This window comes from Rhea americana, unplaced genomic scaffold (assembly GCF_003343005.1).
Source record: "Rhea americana isolate MKP2758 unplaced genomic scaffold, rheAme1 scaffold_173, whole genome shotgun sequence".
Taxonomy (NCBI): Eukaryota; Metazoa; Chordata; class Aves; order Rheiformes; family Rheidae; genus Rhea; species Rhea americana.
The window spans coordinates 468,456-481,612 of NW_028185850.1; the positions used below are offsets into that span (position 1 = coordinate 468,456).

Below are 13,157 nucleotides of genomic sequence, written 5' to 3' on the forward strand. Positions count from 1 at the left end.
TATGTTTGAGATGCTCTGTGCCAAACTGGTGGGATACACTAGCTTTCAGACAGGTGCTTAGAGTGCTATTAAGTAGAGGTGCTGTGGGAGCACAGGTACTTTGAAGAGAAGTCAGACCTCTCAGGACTGTTCAGGTGGTCTAACTACTCTGAATCAAACAAATAGAATCAGCTGTTCAAACTTTTGTCACATGTTTATGTCAAGATAAAATAAACTAATTTTATACTAATATGGTTAGCTTTTTTCCCTTTTACGTTAAAGGACAGCATTTGTGAATGGAGATAAAAATTAGTAGGATTCACCAGTGTAAAAACCTCTCCACTTACATTTCTAGCAAGTGCTGGGTTAAGATATGTTGTAGTTCAGGCTTTAACAACTGATTAGAAGCAGAAATATGAGTTCTCTGTTCATTTTTAAATTCATTTGTGTTTAACAATGTACAGAAGAAAAAATAAACAATACAATATATTGTACACAATGGTTACTTCCTTACTTAAACCATTGTTGTAAAAGCCTGCAGTATGACATGAAAGGCTGAAAGAAGCTGTTTTTAAAAGCATAAACTTACAGGAGGACAAAAAGTAACTCTGATCAAGGGTGTTACTGCTGTCAGCAAATAACACTAATTCTCTTTAAATGTTATAACTGCCTGGAAGAAATTTCAGTTCTTGAATAGAAATCTATTCCTTAAGTCATCATGTGGATTTCAGAGAATTTGTATTAAGCAAACATATTCTTATTGAGTAAGGAAGATAAACAGCGTTTAGAAATAGTCATGTTTACATATGGATTTCACTTAACTGATTAGAATCTATCAAAGACRTTGCTGCTTTCACTTGAAAAGTCCCGAATTTTTGTGAAAGTGAAATTCTTAAAACCATGCAGGTTGGAAGGGACCTCTAGAGATTATSTAGTCCTACCTTCTACTCAAARCAGGTCCAGTCACAGCAGGTTGTTTAGGGCCTTGTTCCAGTAAAGTCTAGAATATGTCCAGTGATGGAGATCCCACAACCTCTCTGGGGCACTATATTAGTATYTGACCATCTACATGGTTTTAAATATAGATAGATACAAAAATCAAGTTGGAATTTCTCCTGTTGCTACTTGTGTTTTTTTTCCTCTCGTCCTACCTTTGAGTTCTTCCAAGGAAAGCCAGACCCTATCATCTTTATACCCTCCCATTAGATGGTTATAGACAGCAGTAAGATACCCCGTTCACCTTCTCCTTTCCTAGCTGAACAAACTCGGGTATGAGCCGCCTCTTCTAAGCCATGTGCTCCAGCCCCCTGACCAGCTTGGTGGCCCTGCACCGAATTCACTCGTGTATGTTAGTGGCTCTCCTGTGCTGTGGAGCCCAAGGCTGGACACTACTCCAGTTGTGGTTTCACAAGTGCTGAATAGAGAGGACAGATCACCTCCCTCAGCCTGCTGACTATGCTTCTGCTGGTGCAGCCCAGGATGCAGTAACAGTGTGATAGAAACTAGAAGTCAATATGACTACAATAAATTRKTTTTTGTTGTTGTTGTTGTTGTTTTGATTTTCTAGACTTTTGGCTTTTTTCTTCTTTTGATAATTATTCAAATTTTATGTATAATGAAATGTTAGTACTTAAACTTCCTTTTTTCCTGATCTCATTAAAAGGTAGATGCATCAGTTTCTCTCAATTTCTAAACACTTCTGTTGAGCATTATCCCAAGACCTCAATTTCAAACTGAGATGAATGAGATTTGGGGATTTGGTTAAGTGCATTACGTTTTTTTCAGTGGGCCAGTCACACTGGCTGACCATCAGTGGCTGAATTATCTGCTCYGGATTTCAAAACTTTCAAAGTGATTTTTAAGTAAAATAGCAGGTTTGTAACTGTTTTGTATCCRTATTTATGCTTTGTTTGATGGTTCAAGTGGGTCTGGATTTCATAGAATGATCTATGCAACCTCAGCCTGAGAACAGCATCTYGTTTTCGTACTGAACTGAAGAGGAAGAGAGTAGAGTGATATCGTATAACAGGTTAATTAGAATATGAATAAATGTTAACAGTTTGTATGATGATACTTTGCAATTTGTTTCTTTTCTCCTCTCTAACTGAAYGTCAAGAAAATGTTATTTATGGCATTGTATCCAGGCACCAAGTTTGATATTGTCTTCTGTTTTCTTTTTTCTTTTTTTTTTTCCTGCTTTAGTGACTGCTTTATGATTTCTTTCATTACCTGAAGAGTATTTATAGTGGAATAAAAGAGTCTCAAAAATGAATTCAAATTTTTTTATTAACTTCATAGCAAGCAAACAAAAATGCTCTGCACTGAAGTTGAACATAAAAGGTTTCAAACTCRAAGAGTATGTGGAAACAAGATATTCTAATAAAAATCTGCAGTTAACCTTAAATATAAGCATTTTGCACCAGCAAAACCTGTGATTATTAAAAAGACCAGTCCTTCCATTCAGACCCTCTCTTCAATCCTTTCCTCAGTACATTTTTCACCCTGTCTTTCTACAATATAGTTTTATTGTTATAAAGCCTGCAGACAGAAACAGCACATGTTTTTCCTACCCATTGTCAGTTCATTTGTGCACTAGATCTTTCTTCTGCAGTTTCTACCAAGTGCAGCAGTGAAAGCCTAACTCCGATCATGTGGTCTTGCATGCTTTTTCAAGCTTAACTACTATCTGCCTATTCAAATAGCCAGAAGCCTGGCAACAGCAGAGCTGGCCTTATTTGTTGAGTCTTGTCTAGTGAAGTGAAAAGGGCTAATAGTTCCCCCTCCCCAGCTGCATTTTTGCACATGTGGGGGTAGGGAATTAAATAATTTCTTTTGTCCTCTACTTACAGCTCATTGAGAAGCAGGCATGCATATAAAATTACTGTATCTCATGGCTTACCTTCAGGGACAGGAGGGGAAAAAATGTGTTTGTAAGCTTGTCTGGAAATGCTCAGGATGCTGAGAGCAGGTGCAAAAGTGGAAGATAACAGAATATTAAAACAAACAGAGGATTGACAACAATCTTTTTAGCTAATACAGCAATGRTTTAATTTTGCCCTTAGTAAGAAATACTGCACTACTGAATGTGTCAAGTTGCAATAGTAGTATCTCAGAATTATTGTATCTTATGTCCCAGACACAAGAATATCAAAACATAAAAGGACAATTTTGAAAGCTTAGCAAGAAAAATACAACAAATATTCACTGATTTTTTATAGATATTGGAATTATACTTGAATATAAAGAAAACTTATTTTGAGGGGTGAACTTCAGTGAARGGGGATAAAACAGTTCTGTTTCTCTGTAGACTTGTTTGATGAACTGCATTTCAGCAGGAAAATGCAGTGCAGTAAAGGGAATGTTGTAAAGTAGGACAAATCAGACTTAGCGCTGATGCTATATGGGAAGCATATTGGTGGAAAGACTTTTCATATGGCCTTCACAAGTTTCACTACATCTTCCAATTCCAATGTTCATTGAAAGGAAGTTTTCAGAATAGGTACAGATGTTACAGATCAGTTTCTTTCCAAAGGTGGATTATAGACTATGTGGTGAACTGGTATGAATAATACATGGAATTTTTGATTATCAGTACATATCACTGTTTTGGATACCTAAATTAATGGTTTGATGAAGTTGCAAATTTTAGAAATTGCAAATTTTATTAGATAGWCATATGATTATCAGGTGCAGTTTACTGAATGAACTTAAATGCAGAGAGTTCACAGAAATTTAAAAAAATTTGGTTTGGAGACTTGTGGCTTCTAAAATAAATTGCTCATTAAGGTTACAGTTCCATTCAAAGGTTGTAAAGTTTGAGCTGTGAAATGAATAACTCAGATTTTAAAATCTCTCACTTCTCTCACCACCTAATGGTCTGTCTTTTAGAAAGAAAGAAAAATCTGAAATAATTATAAATTAAATCAGGTGATTTGAGGGGTCTACAGACACAGAAATGCCGTTACTTCAATTTCCGGCTTGTATTTGAGCAGAGCCAGAAATTATATATTATATTATATTTATTTATATAAAATGTGTACAGATTTTACAGGAGTTTTGCTACAAAAATAACACAAGTAATGAGTAAAGTTTTAATATTATATTGAAGGTTTCAAAGTGAGGAATCTGAAGCCTGACCCTTGAGATTAAGATTGAAGTCTTCCAAGGTCGCTGTAATGCCTTTCATGCTGTTTTTTTCCTCCAAACTCTGAATTTAGCTGCTAATCTAAAAGGGATTAAAAATGTTCAGCCACTGTCGTAAGTTTTTGTGAAGAGCAGTGTTAGAGGAAGCTAAGAAATTGGAAAATTGCCAAGGACAATGGAGGCAGAAAGCAATATTGTTCTAAGTGGATAACTTCGCTTGACTGGAGGGCATGGGCACAAAAGTTACATGATGGGTATGAAACCAGTAGTTGCAGGATTTTGTGTTTTGGTTGACGTTGTGCATTTCGAACAACTTCGTAAATATTGATCAGTGTTTTACTCCTAGCCTAAGACTGAAGGCTAGCTACGTTTACATAAGGAYAGCAAAATTTGCCTTTCAGTGTATCAGGTTAGGAAAGTGAGATAGTGAGATGTTGCCATCAGTCCCTGAAAAGCATGCTTTATAAAACATGTTATGATTTATTGCCCTCACGGCTAGTACCACTTCTCCATACTTCACAATATATARATTCATGTTTTGAGTTTATTTAAAATGTAATTGTTTTAAAATGTTCATTTATTGAAGAGGAACAGGGATAAATTCAAACAATTTTGAAACAGTGAAACTAAGTGACAGAAGCAGTTGTGTTTTCTTTTAAAGATTATTCAATTCATCTCTCCTAAATGCTTTGTATATTGTTAATAATACCAATAACTATTAATTCCATTTTTCTCGAGTGCTTGAATTCTATTTATAAATAAATTAATAAATAATCAGAATTAGTCTCACACAGCAAAAAGTCATTGAGGAAACCATATATTTTCTTTCCTCCTATGTCCCATTTAACAATGGTTGTGCTGAAGTTRCTTGCTCTTCTCATATGTCTTTGGRTATTGTTTTTATTCTAATAACTTTTTTAATAAAACATATGAACACTTCTGGCTGCCATATATATTAGATCAGATTTCATATTCCTATGTATTTAAATGGTGCCAAAAATTAGTATTATACTGTACATAAATGCTTAAKAAATGGTAATATAGTCTTCTACTTTAAAAAAACATGACCTAGTGTTGCAAAGTAGACTGAGAAGTGATGTCTTTAGTGGTTAGTCCTGTTAAATGACTTGAAGAGATTTTTCACAGGCAGTACATCTTTTATCTCCTTTTCATATTCAAACTCTCTTCTGCTTTAAACTTCAGAAGAAGCATGGTTGTCTTCACAAAAGGAAAGATCTGATCCACTGACTCTTATGCTTTGATTTGCAACTCGATGCAATCAGTCCGCCAAGAATTGGGGAAAACTCTGTCTGTTCAGTTTCTAATGTATAAGAATCTGTGCAGCAAAGTCTTAAAAAATATTTTGAAGAGAAGAAAGGGAAGARTAGGTATCTTACATTCATTTTTAAAATGAATGTGCAGGAATGCTGATTTTACTCTGAGCTATTTAGTGAAGARAAGTTTTAGTTTCTTTACCTGTTATGCAGTTTTACAATTTTTTATGCTGCTTTATACTGTTTACACGATGCATATTCATCGCTGCGAAACAAAACCTCGGTTTTGTGAATTGTTCAACAGTTATCGAGAATATTCGTTAATCAGAAGCAACGTTAATTAAAAATGATTTTCTGCACTGTTACATCATGTAACACGTATGTTTTGTGAACGTAATTAAAATACTTAAGTAATTTCAGACTTATTCATGTGTTTTATTTCTTACGTTTCAGAACCAACATACATCACAATAGGTCCACCCACCTGTGAGATTTTGGTGAACTGCACTTTGACTGAAAAAGACTGTATCTACAGCTTCAAGCTGGATCAAAATGGTTGCCGCATTTGTCAGTGCAAAACTAGTGAGTATGCAAAAGTGCTGTGGCTTGTGTTTTTTTTGTATCAAACTGTATCTAAACCGTTTCTATGCTGTTTTTTCCATTCATAGAGTTGACTGAACCATTAAGAGTTCGATGTAAAGCGTTAGTATACCTGTGCTTTTAATGGTGATTCAAGGATTGTTTTTTGGCTTCTAACATTACTTGTTTGCTTGCTCAGAATGTATTTAGAGGAAAAACATAAATATCTGAATCCAGGTAAAAATTAGCAGCTGAGATAGAAAAAGATAAAGATTTGGGACTTACCATTCCTGACAGTTTCCCCCTGAAAAATCTTACTAAACTTTGACATTCCATTTTCCTCTGTATGTAGAGTTTTAACACACGAAGTTTTATGTACATCAAACACTTCTGTTGTTAAACAGCCCTATTTTTTTGTGTCTAGCTTATTGGTTATGAGGGATAAACGTTTGAAAATGAGACTTCTAAGGTTGTGTGTATGTATATGTAGAAACATATAATCCATATATAATTCCATTTTTAGAATGTACTTACGTAATATCTATATAATACTTGATTTAGGATTTATGCAGACTTAAATTAAAAGTGTAATTGTCCCCAAAGAAAATCATTGCACCTTGAGAGAATATTCTGTATATCTCCGATGTTAGCATCCTAATAAGAAAGCATCACAGATTTATTTTCTCTACATACTTCCTTAAGAATTTGTTGTCTATAGATGAAATACAAAGCAAGGTTAGGTCAGTTCTCAAAATTGCCTAAACAAGAACACCTGTGTTGGGTTAGTCTCCACTGGAGGATGTAACACAGTGTGGCTGCTAGCCCAACCTAGAAGTTRGAATAGGTTTAAATACTCTGTGCAATACTCTGTACTGTAGCTCTGTAGTTCCCTTGTGATCTGTGAGGTTTTCACAACTGAAGTTTTACTCTGTTCCTCTTCTCTTTGTTTCAGTCCATCCATTTTCAATCATTTTCTGAACCAGCATGACTATTTAGGGGTCCCCAGACGAAGAGCTCAAAATAACACTCTAATTGGTTCAAACTGAAGAATTTTAGGTTTGGTTTGGTATGTTGCTTAATGAGTAAGAAAAGGAGTTTGCTGTGTTTTTTGGTGGTGGTAGTATTTTTATTTGTTTAAGTGTACAGCAAGCAATAACATCCTTATGGCAATGTGGAAATAATATTTTTGATTACAAGTTGTATTCATGATAAGAGCAAGTTTCCACGGATTTCCACAGGAACTGGATTGAAGTCCAGGTCTATTTTTTATCCTTTGAAATACAGATAGAAGATTCCCTTAATTTATAAAACATACAAAGCTGTTTATAGCATATATATATATATATATATATATATATACACATATACATATATATATATATATAGTATATCTGCAGTGTGTGATGGTGCATAAAGTTCTGCAGCACAAGGGAATGATGCCCTGAAACAAAATCATCATAACTGACAAGTTAAAAGTATGAAGGATTAGAGAAGGTAAAAGCACCCTTGGCAAGTGTAAGGCACATACTTCCCCCCCCCCCCCAAGCTGTTACATACATGCCATACCTCATACTGAATTTTCGTTATCTCTAAAAACAAAATCTATAAGTGTTAAGATCTGGTTTTAGTATTGTAATTTGACTTCTTTCCCCTCCCCTCTTTCATATTTGTTAAATTGCTTTATTTATTTATTTATTTATTTTTGGACAATAACTTTCAAGGATTTTGATTCAAACAAGATGATGGACATACTCAACAAATCTCAGCACCTATGCTTGTGCTCAGTCCTTTCCTCCAGTTTCTTATGCAGGAGGGTGGGCCTCCTGTCTTCACGCCAAAGAATTATTTCATTTCTCCTTGATTACACGTGTACTCTTACCACATCCTGAGAATGTCTCTGTTCTTGCTGGATTGTTTCCAATTGAATAGCACTTGAACTTATTCAAGGGAATATTTGTCTTACTAGATTTGCTTGAATTATTTTCATTTTTRCAGTAGTAAATTGTCAAGAGCAAACTACATAGTATCATTTGTCTGTCATCCTTTTTCAGTTAGATGAATTGTGGATTGCTTAAAAATCTCTCAAATCATTGAGAGAAGGAAAGCTTTATTTTCTTAAGAAGCGAAGTAAAATAACAGTTTGGAAGTCTACATCACTTGAGGGATATCAGTCAAATTTCTGTCAAATAATGTCTCTTGCTTGCTAGACTCAGAGCAAATGAATGTGTAAGAACCTATGACTTTTGGTTCTCTAGTAGTCTAGTAATGTACGTTATCTGAAGCTTATGTAGACTCATGTGGACTTATTTTAAATTAGATTGCGAGCTTAAGGATCTCTACCGTGCATCAAATTATTTCTTACTGTGGGCCACTTGGCTGAGTCAGGTTAAAAGTGCAGGAATAAGGAGGCCCATATATCTTCTGTTGCCCTTCAAAGTCATTGTAGCTAGAGATCGTATGTCCCAGCTCTACTAATCTCCTTCCAATATAGTTTCCTTTTTTTTTTTTTTTGCCGAATTTTTCCTGGATATCCCTTCTGAAGGTTCTACCTCCTGTCAAAATAAAGCCAAAATGACAAAGAAGAAAGGGAAGTGTGCACAGTAAATCTGTAAATTGTTCTTCCTTATTACCTTTGTTTACCTTTTTGGCCATAAATCATCATGATAGGTTTATTTGAAATAGTTGTATAAGTACGATATTATGAAACTTGCATAGTGCTTTATTGTAATTCAGATACATGTTTATCTAGCTTGACTCAAGTGGACTAGCAATCAGGTGAAGGAAGAAAGCAACAATTGGTAACATTTCTGAGAGGCTGTGGTTTCAGTAAAGGTTGCCATAATAGACATTACACTGTCTTTTATCCTTCTTCCTGTTTGCATGGTGAAGGGAGGAGAGAACTCTACCTGAATGAAGAATGAACATAGATAAATATGGGGGGGAAGTTCCAGTGAACAGAGATGGTGCCATAAATGAGCAGGGAAAAGGAATAATAATGCTGAATGGGAACATACAGGAACTAAAGCACTCTATGAAGATAAAAGCGAAGACGTATAATCTATGGTATAGGAAAAAACACTGCAAAAATAGCAACAGTAAAGATGTAGGAAAAATATGAAATTAAAAAATAAAAAAGTAAGATCAGATAAAAGCAAGAAACATAGAAATTGCAAAAAGGCAAAAAAAAAAAAAAAAAAAAANAAAAAAAAAAAAAAAAAAAGGTGTTAGTGATAGGATGCAACAATTGCCATGACATTTGGGGTGTCTTAAATCTTTACTTTCACAAGGAGAGGCAGAGAGTATTTAATTCTAAATGGAGAAGTACTGGCAAGGAATGAAACAAGAACAGTGGTCTGCTATTTGTGAAGCAGGATTCCTGTTGCTCTAAGCAGGAGCAGTAACATGATTTAAAATCTGAAAACTGTTGCTGAGCAGTAAATCAGTTTTCAATGAGACTGATAAAGGCCAGATTTTATCTAGCCATATCTATTCTTAAGAGATACTATTCCTGTAATATTTTCACCTCAAAAAAAAAAAAAAAAAGGCCATTAAAAACTTTCCTGTAACTTGACACTTGGAACTTCAGGCCAGACTCTGTTCAGCAGTGCCCAGTGTTAGGTCAAGAGACAACAGGCATAAGCTGAAACACAAAAAGTTCCATCCAGATGTGAGAGAGAACTTCTTTACTGTGGAAGTGACAGAGGACTGGGACAGATTACCGGAGAGGTTGTGTGAATATCCTTGGAGATATTCAAAAGCCTTCTGGACAAGCAATCCTGTCTAACGTGCTCTAGATGACCCTGCTTGAGCCGGGGGATTGGACTAGATGATCTCCAGAGATCTTCCAGGCTCAACAAACCTGTGATTCTGTGTACTTTATTATAGACTGTAGACTTTTGCCCCTAATGAGTTGGAAGTGGAGCACTGTTTAGGGAATAATGGCAAGCGTGTTTGGCTGTGGTATTTTTTTTAACCTACAAAATCATATCTAAATTGATTAAAATTGATGCCAAAGCTCTAATTTCAAAAAAAAAAACGTTTGTGTCATTTAGAGAACTTACTTTTGCAGTTACAAGATGCAGTTGTCATGCAATTTCATTAATTCCAGAATGATTTTGGGGGGACTGAATTACAGAAGTCAGGGATGGGTTGTTTTCCCTGTGCATTACAATGCATCATCATCCATGTTGTGTTGGGGTCTCCATCCCCGTCAAAGCAAATCATGACATCTGTATTCTAAATCTAGAAGTTTGGAATATTATCTGTTTGCTCACACAAAGAGGAAGGGAAGAAGTCAAGAGGAATGGAATTCCAACAAGAAATTTGGGGTTGGAAGTGTGGAACTTGAGTTAGCTATGAGACATTCAAAGCGATCTTTGAAAGATTGGAGCACAGGATTGGAAAGTATGAGAAAAGTTAGCTAGATACATCTGTACACATCTACAGAGAGATGGTTAAAGCTGTGAAAGATGTGTGCAGTGGTGATGGGAAAAAGCCTACAGGAAGCTTTGCAGGGACTAAGATAGGATATATCTGTCTTCTGTATGTTTAACCTTTAGTAATTGCAGTTTGGGTTGCTTTTTGCTTAGTTTTTGTTTTTTAACCTTTTACTCTTACTTTTTCCTAGCCAAAATTGGAATATTTAATTTTATTTAATCTATTCCTGTAAATAATCCTGCTCAGGGATGGATGCTAAGCACTTTGAAGCTCTCTGTGTAATTGTTTATCCATTTAAATAAACATATTTTATATTAATCTTATTATCAAATTAGTTATCCTTATATTAACCACACAGAATGTACACTTCAAACAGTATAGAATTCCTTAAAATAGTAAAATACAAGATAACATGTATTTTAGTAGCAATGACTTCCTGTTATTATCACAAATTAGCAAAAAATTCTATGAAAATCCAAATAAATTTTGTTACAAAATAAAAAACATATATATTTGATAACTAAACTGTCTTTGTTTTTATCCTTGGATTAAGCCAACAGCATCTCTTGAATTTCTGAAAAATAGGGTAGACCTGGCAGAAATAGGATTCTTTATTATCTTTTTTGAAATTGGAGATGATGCAGATTTTTTTCTTAAAAAAAAGCTCAGCAGGGATTTCTGAAAATTATAACAATAGATTAGTTTTCTGAATGCTTTCAATATATTCAGTGAAATAAAGCAAAAAAACATTTGATTTGACTCAGGTTCAATATATGTTAAGAAAAATAAACAAAAGCACACAGCTTGAGGGATTTTAGAAACTTAATCATTTGGCAGTTAACTCCACCTTTGAGATGTCACTGCTGCAAATCCATTTTCATAAAGCCATATGTTATATGTGAATCCTGAAGTTGTTTAGAGCAAGTATCCAAACGGGTAATTTGCCTCAACGGACTCATGAAGTTATTTTAGACAGGGTTTTCTAGCATCACAGTACCCAATCCCTTTAATCCAGCTATTGTAAATCATAAGTTCTAAAGCAAGGAGGGAGGGTTAGTGTGGATCTGTGGAGGCAATATATTCAGAGAATTCCAGTTACTGATAAGTAACCTAGTTTTCTCCTTCATAAATTTGCCTCCCCAGATCCCCACCCCTGAAGATTAACCAGCAAGTAGCAATCCACACCGAGAGGACGGCTGAGGAGTGCTTAATTGTAAAGGTACTGTGAAACAGTTCTCCTGATATGGTCTAGCCTCAGCATCAAGAAAATAATGATGGTAAAGGTATGTAGATAGTTTTGTGTAGCAATGCTACAAATTTTAAAAAATGGCCATCAATCTAAGCCAAGTTGCAATACTGACATAATTCTGTCATATGTATGTATATTAATATTCTCTGGCAGTTATTTTTATCTGCATATTAGAGGATTAAAAGTTGAAAGCATTTCAGCTATACATCTTCATACATCTATACATTTCTAGATGCATTTTCACAAATTTTAGACTTTCAACTATTTTCACACTTTACAATTAAAGTGTCCATACATAACATAAAGAATAGGAGAAGTTCTAGTTTAGAGCTTAGAATTCTTTTGTGCACCATAGATGTGTTAGAAGAAGGCAACTGAGAAGTCTTTGAATAAGAGTTAACTAGAATTACAGTACAGCTATTAGAATAGAAGGTCAAAATGGAGGACTGTTTTTAGACTTAGACATGCAATTCTTTATGGATTGAATTTTGTCTACTAAACAGTTTGATTTTTGAAAAGCATTTTATAACATTGCAGTTATTCTTAGCTTCATGCAAGATGGCGATGTGAGTACTCTAAGATCAGGAACAAGTCACACATCTGATAGTTACTTGAATTTTTAGCTGAAGAATTGTAATTCATTTTGAGATATATTGCCTCTGAGATGTCACAGCTGAGAAGCAGAGATTCCAATATATCTGAAATATGACTCATTACAGTTGCAGGGCTACCTGCATGCGTTTCCTTTCTGACTTATGAGTTAATCCTCTCAAATATGAAAAAAAAAAAAAAKGGGGGGGGGGTAACTTCCCACGATATAATTTWKTTGTCTTATTTGCAGGGTTGGCCCTGGACTGTAGCATATCTCGTGTCAATATATCAACCACTCTTACGCTCTGTTTTACCTTGGTAGCTGTCGTTCTTTTCTTTAGCAGCCAGTGACAAGATGTTACAGTGATCCGAGCAACTTTTTAAAACAGAATTTATTTTAGTATTGAGAATAAGATATCTAGATGAAAAGAGTTTTACAGTACTAGATGTTCTGCACACAGTATGCTGTGTAGAGTCTCATCCTATCTTGGTGATCCCCTGTTCTTAAGACAAGACTGGTTTCTTCTACTATACCTAAAAGTAATTTATTGTCAGTGGAGACCAGAGTTAGAAATGTTGGTACTAATACTTATCTTTGTTCATTAATAATTCACAAATGTTTATGAAGGACTGGTTCATCTTCAGCCATTCTTTCCCTCCTACTTGTTTTTTTTTTCTGTCAGCTTCTTATTGAACTCATCCAAACAAATCTAATAATTTGAAATCCCCATATCCAAGTCTATTATATAGTGTTAAATTGTTACAAACTATATAACAAAGCATTTATTAGAACTATAGAAGAGTCAAAGTCTGTAAGTAATAACCTTTACAAATATAGTGAGTGTCTAATGAAGTTTATGACTAGAAACATGGAATTGTTGGTAACTGTTCCTCCTGCTACCTTT

The 13,157-nt window shown here is 34.8% G+C and overlaps 1 protein-coding gene across 1 annotated transcript in view; it reads left to right on the forward strand.

Moving 5' to 3' along the window:
* The window catches only part of CRIM1 (cysteine rich transmembrane BMP regulator 1), a 186,784-nt gene that overhangs the window by 138,229 nt on the left and 35,398 nt on the right, over nucleotides 1-13,157 (forward strand). Inside the window, exon 8 of the mRNA XM_085301188.1 lies at nucleotides 5,850-5,978. Within this exon, the coding sequence (XP_085157314.1) occupies nucleotides 5,850-5,978 (129 nt within the window). The remainder of the gene's footprint in view (nucleotides 1-5,849; nucleotides 5,979-13,157) is intronic.